The sequence below is a fragment of the Ostrinia nubilalis genome, chromosome 16 (assembly GCF_963855985.1).
Source record: "Ostrinia nubilalis chromosome 16, ilOstNubi1.1, whole genome shotgun sequence".
Taxonomy (NCBI): Eukaryota; Metazoa; Arthropoda; class Insecta; order Lepidoptera; family Crambidae; genus Ostrinia; species Ostrinia nubilalis.
This window is the reverse complement of record NC_087103.1, coordinates 7545442-7561801: the sequence shown is the minus strand read 5'-3', so window position 1 is coordinate 7561801 and position 16360 is coordinate 7545442. Positions and strand designations below refer to the sequence as shown.

Sequence of the window (16360 nt, the reverse complement as noted above, 5' to 3'; positions counted from 1 at the left end):
TATAACTATCAAGTTTTCATTATGTACATACTAGCTTTTGCCCAAAAGCTTTTTTGTGAAATTTCGTTTGCACAGATCGTCATTATAGCCTATTATTATGTTATACTCGGTTATAAACAGTGATGCTGTGGGATTTCATCGAAATCCGTTCAGTAGTTCTTTGCGTGAAAGAGTAACAAACATCCAGACATCCAGGCTTTCGCATTTATAATATTAGTAGGACTATCGCTTCCTACTCACTTCCATCAGCGAGCTTTTCTTTCACCCTTCCTTTTCTCGGATACGCACCTCATATGCCTCACGCGCACACACACACACACACATACACACACACACACACACACACACACACACACACACACACACACACACACACACACACACACACACACACACACACACACACACACACACACACACACACACACACACACACACACACACACACACACACACACACACACACACACACACACACACACACACACACACACACACACACACACACACACACACACACACACACACACACACACACACACACACACACACACACACACACACACACACACACACACACACACACACACACACACACTAAACTTCACTCAAACTCAATCTGCAATCATCTTACATTATAAGCCTTACGCCAGTCCATGTGCATGGATGGAATTATTTCTAAATTTTCTTTAGGCTACGCGATAATTTTTATTGTACTTATTCTTACTTTTTTTGCTTTTTTTCTCCTTATACTAGGTACTATTGCAACTGCGCTGTACTATGTATGTATACATCGATACGTATCTTGTTTGTTCCAACTGTCAATAATATGGGGGGGCCTGGCGACCTGTGTCACAGGTTTCTTTGAAACCTACTTCAGGCACCAGTCTCTCACAAGTGATAGGAATTAAGCTAAGACTCCTATTATAAGACCTTGTATTTAAGTACGCATGTTTCCTACTTTGTGAAGAGAGAAATAAACAATTTATTTATTTATTTATAAATGAGAATGTGTTATCATGTCCAAATCATTATTATAGTCATATTTTAATGCCAAGTCTAATCGCTGAAAGACTTGTAAATTGGAGGCAACTTGGTAAACGATGTAGGCATTATTTATTATTTTAAGTATTACTCATCGCCTGAAAGTGTCAATACAGAGTAAAAATATGTATGAAAAGAAAACACTGTGAAAAATATCCACGTCACCAAAACCTAAAAAACTATATGTTCTAGCTTTAAATTGATGAGCTGTCACATACTATGAAGCCAAGGCTTGAAAATTGGAGGCAACTTTTCTATACGACACAGGTAATTTATTTTATATAGCCCTGAAAATATTAAAATTACCTACCTAGTTATTTATAACACTAATAATTTTACTTACTTTGTTTTCATGTCTGTTTTTTGTATCCCACTTTTTCATCTTCTCCCAATTCTAATCGAGGTATCTTTAATAAATGACGACATCATAAAGGTAGCAGGAAGGCGCTGGACGCAGGCGGCTACCAACCGGGCAACATGGAAAGCATTGAGGAAGGCTGAGTGGACGTCCTATGGCGTCATATGGAGATGATGATGAAGATGATGATCTTTAATAGAACACCAGGTTTGAGAAATAATGTTTTCATTTTAAGGAATTTCAGAAATCCGTCACGCTGCTAGGTAAAATAAATAAATGTAGGTAAATAAAACTTTCGTTATCAATTTTATGATTCGACAATATCGCATACATCGATGCCTCCTAAGTAAACTATCGTATGTCTTAAAACCAAACTTTACAGTAGAGCCATTTAAAGATATTTATGTGTGCAGTTATCCCATCTTTTGAGCTAGGGATACGATTTTTTCAAAACTTATAGTCAATTTAAGGTGTATTCTCATACAACGATACGATACGATACGATACGATAGTGCTCACCCAGCCAGGACGAGGCCTGCTCCGGTCAAACCGGCATACCAGGAGGCACAATTTTAAGGAGGGACACGCTCTGGGATGGGAGAGGACGGCCGACTAGCCGCTGCGTCTTTAAACCGCAACCGGTCGACCACAACCAAGTAGATATGCATCCTGAGCCTGGTCTAGGAAAATAGGTAAAGACGGGTTTATCGTTGATAGGACTGAGCGTTGGTGCGATGAGGTGGGCAGTCTGGCCTTTGGTGTGGTTGCCTACTTGTTATTGGTTTGTACAGCTGCTTTTCTTGGTTCATTGTTCCATCAATGGCTGCGGTTCTGGATTTTGGTCGTCTTCTTCGCTGTCTGTCTCTTCAAGGTTGAATATTTCCTGTGCTGCTTCTCTTATTTCTTTTTTGTCTAGTGCTAATTGAGTCCACTCATTTCGTGTTCTTCGGTAGTATTTTAAGTCTTGCTTTAATGTGTCTTTCCAGGTGTATATGGGCCTGCCAATCTTTAATCTTCTTGCCTTAAATCGCATAGCACTGTGAATGATATGTGGTTCGGGTCGTCGCAAAACATGGCCGTAGTAGCAAATCCTGAGGAACTTGATTCTCTTAGATATTGTTTTGCCTTGCAGAAGTTGGTGCACTTTTTTATTTTTTGGGGGGTTTTTGCTATAGCTCAGCATGTCTTTCAGAATAACACGTTCGTATTTCCTAAACATTGAGCGGTTTGCTTTGGTAATGGATGCGGCCTTTATACCATATGCCATGGTTGGTTCTATGATCATTTTGTATAGTAGCCTGGCCGTTTCCCATTGCATTTTGGTTTTCTTTATGAAGGGTATAAGTGTTTTAGAGTTTTTAACCCCTTGCTTGCAGCGGGCTTTTATTGTATCCTTTCTGCTGTGTCCAGATGTTATCCAGGTCCATCTAGATATTTCATTTCTTTCGCTGGCTGTATATTTATTCCCTCGGCTATACTAATGAACCGTGTGAGGTTTGGTGGATTGATTGGATCTCGGATGAGGATTTTTGTTTTCGTGTCGTTGATTTTAAGTCCCACTGTTAGTAGGAGATCTTTGAGATTTTTGAAGATTGATTTCAGTTGACTAGGTTTCGTCCCTAGTATGATCAGGTCGTCAGCAAACGATAGGCAGATGGGCAACGTAATGTGTGAGTCTTGGTTTAGTCGTAGTATTGGAATTTCTTCTTGCAGTGTTTGAAGGACGTCATCTATTAGTATGGTGAATAAACGAGGGGACAGTGGGCAGCCTTGTTTTACTCCCTTCCCTTTGGTAACAAATCTGGTTTGCTGTCCGTACCATTTGATGCATGTGGATTCATTCATGCATGCTTTGATAATCCTATTGGTCAGGGCTTTATTGGTTCTGGACGCAAGTATTTCTTTAAGGGCATTTAAATCAACTGTGTCGAAGGCTTTTTCCATGTCAATTGCCATGACATACGTTCTTGTGCCCTCTCTCCACTTTTCGTCCAGGATTCTTCGGAGCGTAAAGATGTGGTCATCTGTAGATCTATTTTCTAAAAACGCTGCTTGGTAACTACCAAGGCTTTCGATCTCTGTGTCTAAGCGGTTAAGAAGGAAGTTGGCGTATATTCTGTATCCGGTATTACATATCGAAATACGCCTATAGTCACCGATGCACTGTGGATTAATTTTTTTTGGTATCGGGACTTGTACGGTCCGAGTCCAACTTTCCGGGATTATGTTGTGTTTCCAGGCATTATTTAAGTGTTCTGCTAGCGCCTCAAGCAGTTGATTTGGTATTGCTTTGAACAGTTCGGTAACTATTTGGTCCATTCCTGGCGCAGTGCCATTTCGCATTTTTGTAATAATTTCTCTGACTTCATCGTTGGTTGGACCCTCAGCCAGGTCGTTAATGTTTTCGTTTTCGTAAGTTTTTATGGCGGGTCCTTCTGATTTCGTTAATTCGTTTTCCCAATGACATATTGGTATATACTTGTTCTTTTTTTTATACTTCTCTGTTGTTTTAAATCTCTTGTAGTAACTATAAGTTATTCTCATACGTTGCGATGGGTGTTGCTTATTAAGGTCCTTGAAAAAATTTTCAAATTCACGTTCCTCGTTTTTCCTCACAATAGCTTCGATGTTTTTGCGGCATGTTTTTAGACTCGCCTGTGTTGATGGGTTTGGTGACAATTTGTAAAGGAATTTGGCTTTTTGCAGCTTGGCTAAGGCTATTCTGTGTTCCCTAGATATATTTAATTTATTTCTGAGTATATTATTTGCTGCTGACTTCATGATATCCATTATGTTGTCCCAGGGTAGCAGGCGACGATCACTATATTTGGATTGCGTTTTGATGATATTAATGATATCAAGTTGATATTTGTCACAAGTATGTTCTTGTTGTAAGAGTTCGTAGTTCATGTGCCTGTAGTTAAAGGATCGGTTGTTAATCTTGATTGGTTCAGATAGATCAGTAGATTTCTTATTAGATTCCAATTTTCTGGTTGGAGTCCCTTTCGGTTCTAATTGGCCGGTGATGGTGGTAGAGTCGCGTGTGGTGAGTTCGCCCACTATCAACTTGTGATCTGAAATTTTCTTATTGGGATGTGTTGTGCCTATAATAAGTTTGAATTTTTTGTGGTTCTTATTGGCTTTCGTTATTATATGGTCAATTTGCGAGATTTTATTTCCGGATTTCCATGTTTTCTTGCAGCTTGGTCTACCAAATGAAGTTTCTATGCAGAGTCTTTCTCTTCTGACGATATCTATAATGATATTTCCTGTGTCATTAGACACTTTGTGTAACAAGTTGTTTCCTACTTGGCCGGTTTGTTGGAGGTCGCATACGTCAAGTGACCCTATGTGTGCATTGAAGTCTCCTAGAATTATAAGGGTGGCCTCTTTTGGTTTTCTTTTGATTGTTTGTAGGATACCGGAAACAGTTCCCGTGGCGACTGATGTTCTGTTAGGGATGTGAGTTGTTATAACAAATAGTTTTTTCTCGCCACTAGTTATAGTGGCGGCCATGATGTTGGGGAGGTTTATATTGTCTTTTATTTCAAGCTGGGTATTTCTCCTTATCGCAATTGCCAAACCGCGGCTTTTGTTTGACCCTGATAATATCCAATGGTAGTTTTTTGACTTGTAAGTGCCGTTGCGCATGTGGGTTTCTTGTAGACAAGCGATATGAATATTGTTTTTGTGTAGAAAGTTATCGACGTCATGTCTCTTTTTAGGGTTCGCTGCGCCTCTGATATTCCAAGTACCAAGTCTTAGGTTTGTCGGTTCGATCATCTCATTCATTGCAGGGTTAGTATATGTGCTAATAAGACGATAACCTATGTCGTCCGCGCAATCTTCGATGCTCATGGGTGTGTTGATCGGGCTGCTTGACTGGTCGTCTGATTTTTGGTGATTTTCTATCTGAGTAGGGTCTGTGGCTGGTGATAGGACTGCTGATTCCGGATTCAAGTCTATGAGACTGTCATAATGGCTGCCGTCGTATATAAGATTGATATTTCCTACTGAATCCTCCGGGATTTTTGGCTTGAAAACTATTTTGGAGTTGGTAAGAGCTTGATGGATATTGACGTTCACTAGGTAGAGATTAGCTGCTGCTATTATTATGTCAGTACCGGCCCATTCTCCAACGTTGTATTGCTTGGCTATATAATCGCGATATTGTAAGTCTGTAGGAATAGTATCCGTCGCATAGAAATTGCTGGCAATCGCTAACCTCATTGTTTCATCTGCTTGGTTTTCTTCGACATAGCGTGCGAGATCCTGCCTGACTGCCTTGTGATCAAGTGTAAGATACATTAGCTCATTGATTTGGTGAGCTATTGCCCGGTACAGGCAATTTCCGTCGCCCGGTATTTTGAAAATAGAAGCCTCCATTCTTTTAACTTTGGTTCTTTGAGCTGTGGAAAAGGGCTTATAACTAAAGAGTTAGTATCTTAAGACTAAAGTGAATCAACTAACTTTGTATTGTGAAAGTAACTACTCGGTCTTTTGTGTTTTTTTTTTCTTCCTTGGCAAAAGTTTTATGTGAGGACGCCTCTTTTTTTGTAATTATACTTTTGAATGGATTACAGCTGTGTGCAGATGTTGCTGACCCTTGGGTTTCTTTTGTTTATATTACGCAAGGTTTCGCTTTTGTTTCTGTGGGATAATTTGTGTGCGTTTTGTGAGAAATTTGTTTTAAATGTGTATCTTCTGTTGTTAGTTCAATATTAGAATTAAGTTATTGCTTTTTGGAAACTTTTTATGGTGACAGGATGTTTCTTTGGTTGACCTTTCCTGGATATGCCTTTGGAAAGTTGGTGCAATGGGTTTTTTTTTTGTTTGAATGTATTTGAAGACTTTACATCTGTAGGGATACAGTGATTTTTTCCCCCGACTATTTATTGTTTTACGGCACAAAGGTCCGTTTCCTTGATATTAAAGTGGTATGTAATTTTAGTTAGCAAAGTAAATACTGAATCTACCTAGGTACTAGTTATTATAAGAGATGCGCCTCAGATTTAGCTAGGATTTAAACACACTGCTTTTGTTTTTTGCGACTGGGATTTATATTGACAGTAAGTTGTGCGCTCGTATGCGCGTTAATTTTGGTATAAACAATGTTTACCTAAATATTGTTTTTTTTTTAAGTTTTTGAGTAAACACAGTAGATATTGGATATGTCAATATAGAAAAATAAGGAAAGATCTCACCAGGTTTCGCCGATTTAGCTGATTTTGTACTCCTTTGACTTAGGTGTTGCTCTGGTACCTGGAGGCTTTTCCCACTCACTGTGTTGGCGGATTTTTTTTTCTCCTATTATATTATTGAATTTTGATTTGTTTTCGTGGGATTCTCACTATTGTAACACTGTATTGTTTTATATTTAATTTTTACATATTATTTAATTTTGGTTAGTTTTTGCTTGATTATCACGATTGCAGCACTGTACTAATTATGTTAATTAATTTGATTTGTACTTATGTTATTTTTGATCACTTTGTTTGTTGGTTTACGTTCCACGGCTTAAAATGCACTTTGGGTTTACGACCGTTTGTATTATACGCGGTAGGGCTTTGCAAGTTGCAAGGGTCTTTTCGGGTCGGACCGTCTGGAGCGCACGTGTTGTGCACGTCCACTCTCGAACGCTGCCCAAAAAGGACTCCAATTTAAGGTGTATTCTCATACAATAACATTTATTTGTAAATATATTGTAGTTTTGGAGATATTGTTGTTACGGTGTTTTACGGCGGATAAAATTAGTCATAGAAATCGTAACATAACTATACAATTATTTACTTTGTCTAGCTGTAGGTAAAATATATAGTAAGAGCCACATACTCCATTGTACGGGAACATAATCATTTATACTGTCGAAGGTATGTTACATATTTATTAATTTTTCATTGTAAATTCATGCTAAAACTAAATTATTCAATTATGTACTCATCTATTTTGGACAAAAGGATTCACAAAATCAATTTGAACACAATGAAAGTCTTGAAATGAAACCTCTGTTTTAAGTACCATATTTATTAATTTGTACCAAAGAATCACGTTATAACAGTCTTTCTTTCTTATGAAAATATAATTAAAATAGTTTTAAATTAACATAGAATGTGAAGTTATTACAAATAATTAAATCAAAAGTAATTAACTGACGAGATCAAATAATTTTTTTTTTGTTTTCTAATAAACATTGATTATTTTTTAAACATAGCAATTACGATTAAATTAAAAAGTTTTATTTATAAAGTGATAAAAGGAATATTTATCTTCTTTATTAACCTTAAAATAAGCAAAATCTATTCTTAATTGATAAAATCAATTAACAAAGTTACATCGTTATTGTTCTTACTTTAAAAAAATAGTATTTAATCTTATTAGAGCCTCTAATATTATTCAAAAATTGTACATAAGGAATCTATATAATAGGTAACATGAATAATAATTAATGATAATTCAGTAAATTGTGTTTTTTTTTTCTGAAATCAATTAAGTTTAAGTTATGAGTTATTTTTTTCTACTGGACTTTTAAAGATATTTATTTTATTTAGTTACATTTTTATGTATTTTTATAAGTAATCATTAATAGGTAAAAAACTTTATAACCAAAAAAAGTTAATCTGAATCAGTCTCAGCATTATGATTAGAAGAATCTACAAGAAGATTGTGATAGAATTGGTGATGCACCGCTGGAATGACACCACTAGTACAAAGGCTTGCCAAGTATTTTTTTTAACTTTGGTTATAGGTAGCATATTTTATGGTTAAAAAGGAAGCAAACATCAGAGTAATCTTGCTGTCGTCGTCTCGTGTTAGTTTTAGTAACAACAGTCATATATTGAGACTCATCCAAATGATATTTATAATGGAGTTTATTTGGCTCAGAAGGAAGCACCTTGACTTCTTTTATTTTCATCCATTGCACAACAGCGTTCAAGTTCTTGGTCCAATTTTTACAGCCTAAGGTTGACTTAAAATCCAAAAATTTGGTATGATCCAACTCGATTACAGTACATGGTTGTAGTTTCATGCTTTGATTGAAAGATGTGCCAAAAATAAATGTATTTATACTCCTTTAGAATGGTTTTCATTGGTACGATGGGCTAAACAAGATGGGAAACCATATACTGTAATCGAGTTGCATCATACCAAATTTTTGGATTTTGAGTCAATCTTAGGCTGTAAAAATTGGACTAAGAACTTGAACGGTGATGTTGTGTTCAAATAAACTCCATTATAAATATCATTTGGATGAGTCTCAATATATGACTGTTTTTACTAAAACTAACACGAGACGACGACAGCAAGATTACTCTGATGTTTGCTTCCTTTTTAACCATAAAATATGCTACCTATAACCAAAGTTAAAAAAAATACTTGGTAAGCCTTTGTACTAGTGGTGTCATTCCAGCGGTGCATCACCAATTCTATCACAATCTTCTTGTAGATTCTTTTAATCATAATGCTGAGAGTGATTCAGATTTACTTTTTTTAGTTATAAAGCTTTTTACCTATTATTGATTACTTATAAAAATACATAAAAATGTCACTAATTAAAGAAATTTAGTTTGTCACAGATCGTCATAAATTATAGCCTATATGTTATGTTATTCTGGGTTATAAACAAAAATACTGTAAAGTTTCATCAAAATCTGTTCGGTAGTTTTTGCGCGAAAGAGTTACAAATTTCCAGACATCCTGATATCCAGACATCCTAACTTTCGCATTTGTAATATTAGTAGGATCGAAGTACCTTCATCACTAAGTAAATCACTGGAGATCAAATTAGAAAATGCTTGGATTTCTATTAAATCAGCTCCTTCAGGCAATGGCGAATCTGAAAATATTAAAAAAACACAAACATAAAATATAATTTAACTTCACAACGAAGACGAAAAAATCGTAATTAAACGTTACAATAGGAATAAATACTCAATTTACCGACGTAAACAATATTAAATTGCACATACAATATAAAACCTACGAAAACAAACCACGTTAATAATCGTATGTATTACATACGATAAAAAATAAATTTAATTGACAACGTTTATCATGGTATGTAAAACATACGATACTTTGTTAGCTTAAAAAAGGAACGTAAAGAATCTTATGTGTTAATTACTATAGTTTTGAATAGCTAGTAACAAAATATAAGGCAATTTTCAACACCAAAAGGAAAACTGTAATTACTACTTACCTAATAGTATGCGCTCGCTAGCGGTGAACCAAACCGCTTCTCCCCTGTAGACGATCGCACAGGACATTACGATAGTATACGTTGCGATCGTGGATTACATACGATTGAATACGTGTGAAAAATCTTTTATTTTAAATGATATTGCAATTTTTGTTCGCGGGTTCGATAATACGTATTTTAGTAATTATAAAATGCTTATAAAATCAAAATTGATATTTTGTGGCTTACGATTATTTACTTAGGAGGCATCGACATCTCTACTATACCTACCTAACATTTTTAAGGTATGCCATCACCATGACTTTCTCAATTGTTTATTTGTCAGTAGCCCTAATATTTAGCTACATACTTTTATTTATAGTTGCCATCAATCCCTTTTTATCTACAAATCTATAGCCAGTCGTTTTCAAGGAGCACTTAAGTCATTTGTTATCGTAATGTTTTAAAATCCATTATAGCACGTGACGTTACCACTGTATTTTATTTATACCGCAGGCACATCCGTAAGCGAATAAAATGAGAACAGTAATGTTGCCGCAAGTTGAAATATGAGCTCCGCAACAGAATAAAAGTTCGAAAATGCATGTACAGTCCACAAATCGGTTTTAGTTGCGGCTAGAAATCCAAATTAATTTTACTTAAGTGTGCACTAAAAGCGCCGTGTAAAGTGTAGTTCGAATCGGCTGGGTATTTCGTGTATTCAGCTGTTGTTGGTTGTTGTGATGTAAATGTTGTTAATATTTGTGTTTACTTTCAATAAACAGTTGAAGATGACTAGGTACTATTTTCTGATGACATATAAAAGCGAAAGGTCACTGACTGATTGACTGACTGATTCACTAACTTTCACGAAATCTCAGAAACTACAAGTGCTAGGAGTCTCAAATTTTGCATGGGTGTTCCTTTTAGAACGTAGTCGCTAACTAAGATGGGTTTTGCAAAATTCAACCCCTAAGAGGGTAAAACGGGATCCACGCGTACGAAGTCGCAAGCGGTCGCTAGTCTATACTAATAATAAATGCTAATGTAACTCTGTCTAAACCACTGAACCGATTTTGATTAAATTTGGCATAGAGATAGTTTGAGTCCCGGGAAAGGACATAAAATAGTTTTTATCCCGGTTTTTGAAACAGGGACGCGCGCGATAAAGTTTCTCTATGACAGACAAAATTCCACGCAGGCGAAGCCGCGGGCGGAAAGGTAGTGTTTTATACATTATTGGTCTCGATTTACTGTAGAGATCAAAATATAATTAGTTGCTACTATGTTTTCAATAGAAATCGTGTATACGATAATACGAGTAGCTGCAACTTTATTTGACGTCATGTTTGATTGCATTTTTATTTAAATATGAAAATCACATTTGAATTCATGATAGTTTATGAATATTTATGTGGGAGTGTGAAACGGAACGCAAGGGAGTGAGTGAGAGGGAACGAATGAGTGAAGGAGCAAGAAAGACGTGATTCGTAGACAAGACGATTTTGTATTAAGACGGTTAAGATTTTCCTATTTTTTGTGGTTTTTATCCTGGAGTAAATACAAATAAAGCTGAAGAAATACAACCTGGATTTCAATTCCTACAGCTTGGGGGCTCGTCCGGGATAGCCCAAGAAAAGGAAATACGACGATTCACGAAGATTACGACGGATTGAGACGTGAGACGTACTTTCATCAATCATGAGACGACGAGCTAGTAAACATGATTTCGAAGATGCGGAAGGTGCTGGCCCGAGCAGAACCCTGGAGCAGCGCATACCTACTACTTTTGCCTATGCCGAAGAGCTGATCCCAAAATTTAGTGGTCGAGACCAAACTGTCACCGCATCAAGATGGGTCCAAGAGGTGGAGGAGAACGCTGAGATCTTTGGTTGGTCACCATTACACCAACTTATTGTGGGACGCAGATCCCTCATTGGAACAGCAGCACTCTGGTTGCGGTCTGAGAAGCCATTCAGGTCGTGGGACGAGTTGAAAACTGGTTTACTCAAAGAGTTCCCGGATTCGTTAGACGTAAAGACAGTCCACGAAATGATGAGTGCGAGAAAGAAGGCAAATAGTGAGAGCTGTACTGATTACCTACTTGTCATGAAGGAGTTGGGAAGGCGCGGGAAAATGCCCGACTACGTCGCAATAAAATACATCATAGACGGCATTGTTGACGTAGAAACCAATAAAATCATGCTGTACGGTGCAACTACATACGGCGAGCTGAAAGAGAAACTGAAAGTATACGAGACAGTAAAGGCGAAAATGGTGGATGAACGACGTAGACCCTCCAGTAGCAGCACGACGGCACCGGGTAACTACAATAAGACGACAAGACCAAGATGTTTCAACTGTGGAGGAAGCAATCATATTTCGGCTCAATGTTTTCACAAGGAAAAAGGAGTTAAGTGTTTCCGGTGTAATATGTTTGGACACAGATCTAGTGAATGTTCAAAACCTGCAAATCATCAACAAGTGACCAGTGAAAATTCCAAATGGCAGTCAGACAATCGTCAGCAACGTCATGCTAGTCCGAAACGAGCGATGTTCACGGAAACACCCGAACGATACAATGTTGCCAACATGACGCAATCAACAACTGACTGGAGATCGAGACCGAACGTAGAACGAAACGCAGAACTGACAGATGACACTTCTGCCAACTTGATGGTATCGGACGTAAACAACAAAAGTGTGAAAACATCGAGGCCGCTAAAAGAAGTTCAATTTGTTGACAACAACGCGATAACTACGGCGGGTCTTATTGATACGGGCAGCGAGGTGAACCTTATGACGGAAGACGTGTATAAAACTATCGGCTCCCCAAAATACGACGACGGAAGATGTTTGACGTTGAGTGGACTCGGACGGACCGAAGTTGTCCCGTTGGGAAAAGTGATTCTGTCAATGAAGATAGACAATGACTGTTTCAAAAATGTGTTATTTTATGTAGTTAATAATAGTTGTTTGCCATATAGTGTCATTTTAGGTCAGGAATTTTTACAAAGAGTGTGGTTGGTTATGAAAGACGGATGTGTGAAATTATTACCGAAAGACGATGAATGGATGAAGCAAATTGATGTATTTACGTGTGAATTGGGTGATGTTCCAGGTTTTGTGGGTGACAGTCAATTTAAGGAACAGTTGACTGAATTAGTGGAAACTTACCAACCACTACAGGTGAAGGAGGCTCCCATTGAACTCAAAATAGTGCTTAAAGACGACATCCCTGTTGCACAGCGCCCAAGACGAGTGTCTCTCAGAGAACAGCAGGTAGTGGAGGATCAAGTTGAAGAATGGCTGGCTAAGAACATCATTCGGGTAAGTCATTCCGAATATGCTAGTCCACTGGTCCTTGTCAAGAAGAAGGATGGAAGCATAAGGGTATGTGTCGACTATAGACTCATTAATAAAAAAATGGTAAAAGATGAATATCCATTGCCAATAATAGAAGATTTGATTGATAAGGTACAGGCTGCAAAATATTTTAGTGTCTTGGATTTAGAAACTGGATTTTTTCACCTGAAAGTTGCTGAAGGGTCTATAAAGTACACATCTTTCGTAACTCATCACGGACAATATGAATTTTTGCGTGCTCCTTTTGGTTTGATGAATTGTCCTAAATATATCATGAGATTTGTGACTATAATCTTTCAGGAGCTGATTGCACGAGGTATAGTTATGATATTTATCGATGACATTTTGATTCCAGCGCAAAATAAAGAGCAGGCTTTGGAAAGATTGAAGGAAGTACTCAAAGTAGCTTCCGAGTACGGTCTGAAGTTCAAATGGAGTAAAGCCAAGCTGATGTGTCGGGAAGTTGAGTATCTGGGGCACATGATCAGAGATGGTGAGGTACGCCCGTCTCCAGATAAGGTAGATGCCGTGGTAAAGTATCCTGAACCCTGCACACTTAAGCAGCTTCACAGTTTCATAGGATTAACATCCTACTTTCGGAAATACATAGAAAACTATGCAATAATTGCAAAGCCGTTGACAGATTTGTTGAAGAAGAATAGTAACTTCACATTTGATGATGAACATAGGAGAGCATTTACTATGTTGAAGGAGAAAATGGTAAGCTCACCTGTCCTAAAGATCTATAATCCGAAACTTCCAACAGAGTTGCATACAGATGCCTCGAGTGCAGCATTTGCAGCAATATTAATGCAGAAGCACGAAGATGGCCTACATCCAGTTCATTATATGAGTAAGCGAACTACAGATGCTGAAAGTAAGTACAGCAGTTATGAATTAGAGGCTCTTGCGATTGTTCAAGGCGTCAAGAAGTTCCGGCATTACCTGTATGGGATTAAGTTCAAAATCATAACAGATTGCCAAGCATTTGAGTTAACACTGAAAAAGAAGGATTTGACAACTCGAGTTGCAAGGTGGGTTCTATTATTAGATGAGTATGATTATGAGGTTGAACACCGATCAGGACATAAGATGAGACATGCGGATGCACTTAGTCGAAATCCATGCACAGTAGCTGTGGTAAGTGATTTTCATGATCAATTAAGACGAGCTCAGGCTAATGATGAAAGTTTGAAAGCAATCATGGAAATATTGAAAGAAAAACCATATGAAGATTACATTTTGGATCAAAACTTGTTGTACAAGGGATTGCAAAGATGTTTAGTAATACCTAGAGGAATGGAAAACGATGTTATTAAGAGAGTACATGAGAATGGTCATTTTTCAAAGAGGAAAATGATTGAATTATTGTCCAAAGATTATTTTATTCCGAACCTTGATAAAAAGATTGAACAGTTCATACTGAATTGTATTCCATGCTTGCTAGCAACCAGAAAATCAGGTAAACAAGAAGGTTGGCTGAATTGCATTGAGAAAGCGAGTATTCCAATGCATACTTTACATTGTGATCATATAGGTCCTCTATGTGAAACAAAAAAGATGTATAATTACATTTTGACAGTGGTTGATGCTTTTACTAAGTTTGTGTGGTTATTTCCTACCAAGAGTACAACCAGCAAAGAGACTATTGATAAACTTCTAATTTTGCAGCAGACTTTTGGAAATCCTACACGTTATATAACAGATAAAGGTACAGCATTCACTAGCGGCGATTTCAAGGAGTATTGTGAAACTGAAAATATACAACATGTCACAATCACCACAGGTGTACCCCGTGGAAATGGGCAGGTGGAAAGGATTCATAGAATTCTTATATCTGTACTAACAAAACTTTGCATTTCAGAACCGATGGCGTGGTATAAGCATGTGAGCAGAGTGCAGAGAGCACTTAATAGTACATTCCAGCGTAGTATTGGAACCACCCCGTTTGAATTGTTGGTTGGAACCAGAATGAAGAACAAGGAGGACTTTGAGCTCTATGATATATTGGCCGAAGAAACTCAATGCTGTTTTATGCAAGAAAGGGATGATCTGAGGAAATCAGCTAAAGAATGCATACTAAAAATACAAGAAGAAAATAGGAGAACTTTTAACAGAAAGCGTAAGGAGAGCATCAAATATAAAGCAGGTGATCTTGTGGTAATAAAAAGAACACAGTTTGGGGTGGGAATGAAATTGAGACCCAAGTTTTTAGGTCCATATCAAGTAGTGAAAGCTACAGGTACAGATCGGTACCAGGTAGAGAAAGTAACCGACTCTACCGAAGGACCCAGAGTAACCACCACCTCATGTGATCATATGAAGAGATGGCCAGCAGGTAAGAAAGATGATGAATGAATGGATTTAGAGTTCTTAGTTAAGTTAATATGATATTTTTAAGTTGTGTTTGAATGGGAAGAATAAAAGACTAAAGTAGTTTGATATTATTTATTTAATTTGGCAAACAACATAAGTGTTTATTTGTAATTTTGTAACAAGTATTTAAGGGTTGTACCAGTGTTAAGATGTGTTATTATTACATTGTTATAAGAACTGTGTTGCAAAGTAGTCTTGTGTAATGTTCAAGCTAGTAAAGTATTTCAAAGGATTAAATGATTGTAAGAATTGTATTAAACAAGATTAGTTATAAGATGCTTTAATGTAAAATTTTGAAATGAAACAGTCCGAGGGCAGACTGTACGCAGGATGGCCGAGTGTGGGAGTGTGAAACGGAACGCAAGGGAGTGAGTGAGAGGGAACGAATGAGTGAAGGAGCAAGAAAGACGTGATTCGTAGACAAGACGATTTTGTATTAAGACGGTTAAGATTTTCCTATTTTTTGTGGTTTTTATCCTGGAGTAAATACAAATAAAGCTGAAGAAATACAACCTGGATTTCAATTCCTACATTTATTTAGTTCTATCCGAATGGAGTCTACTCTGCATGATAAAAAAGATGTCAAAATCGTTGTTTTGTATTTTTATTCGTTTTTAAAATCATTTGCATTGGAATCACAAAGAGTTGAAGTCAATAAATATAGTGGGTATGAAAGTTTTTGCAGTAAAAGTAATGTTTTAATGGCTCTCCTTTACAATAAAATTTGTTATTTCTCTATTTTGTGTTTCTCTATTTTACCTCCATTACAGATAATTACTAATCTACTTTGATTAAAACTAACATTATCACACAATAATCACAATATTCCATTTACTTTCAAAATAAATGTTCGTTAATTTGATCACCGTTGTTCGACCACAATTTTCACATTCCCAAATTGGAGGTAAAGTTATAGGATGGGGTATTAAAAGCCTCCCCACTTCCCATCGTTTGTAAATCAAACCGACGCACTCGCGCCATAAATCATCGTTCAACTTGCTAACGGTACGTGTAACAAACTGTCACATGAGTACAGTCAC

The 16360-nt window shown here is 37.0% G+C and overlaps 1 protein-coding gene across 3 annotated transcripts; it reads left to right on the top strand.

The window, feature by feature from the left end:
• The first annotated feature begins 10992 nt into the window (after positions 1-10992).
• Positions 10993-15832, top strand: LOC135079329 (uncharacterized). Of its 3 annotated transcripts, XR_010258781.1 has the most exons (4): positions 10993-12576; positions 12700-12908; positions 13300-13664; positions 14809-15832. XR_010258781.1 is itself a non-coding variant. In XM_063973957.1 (3 exons), the coding sequence occupies exons 1-3, from the start codon at positions 11280-11282 to the stop codon at positions 13330-13332; spliced, it is 1539 nt and encodes a 512-aa protein (XP_063830027.1). In that variant the 5' UTR covers positions 10993-11279; the 3' UTR covers positions 13333-14311. The 3 variants fall into 3 exon arrangements, 2 of the variants coding, with proteins under 2 accessions (XP_063830027.1, XP_063830029.1); XM_063973957.1 differs by lacking the exon at positions 14809-15832 and having other exon boundaries at positions 13300-14311; XM_063973959.1 differs by lacking the exons at positions 13300-13664; positions 14809-15832 and having other exon boundaries at positions 10993-12601; positions 12700-12790.
• Positions 15833-16360: the final 528 nt, after the last annotated feature.

Coding starts and splice junctions, on each gene's coding strand:
- LOC135079329 (XM_063973957.1), top strand. CDS start 11,280: ATGAGACGACGAGCTAGTAAACATGATTTCGAAGATGCGGAAGGTGCT. Junction 12,577..12,699: donor GCCATATAGTGTCATTTTAG/GTCAGGAATTTT, acceptor GTGATGTTCCAG/GTTTTGTGGGTGACAGTCAA. Junction 12,909..13,299: donor TGGCTAAGAACATCATTCGG/GTAAGTCATTCC, acceptor TTTTGATTCCAG/CGCAAAATAAAGAGCAGGCT.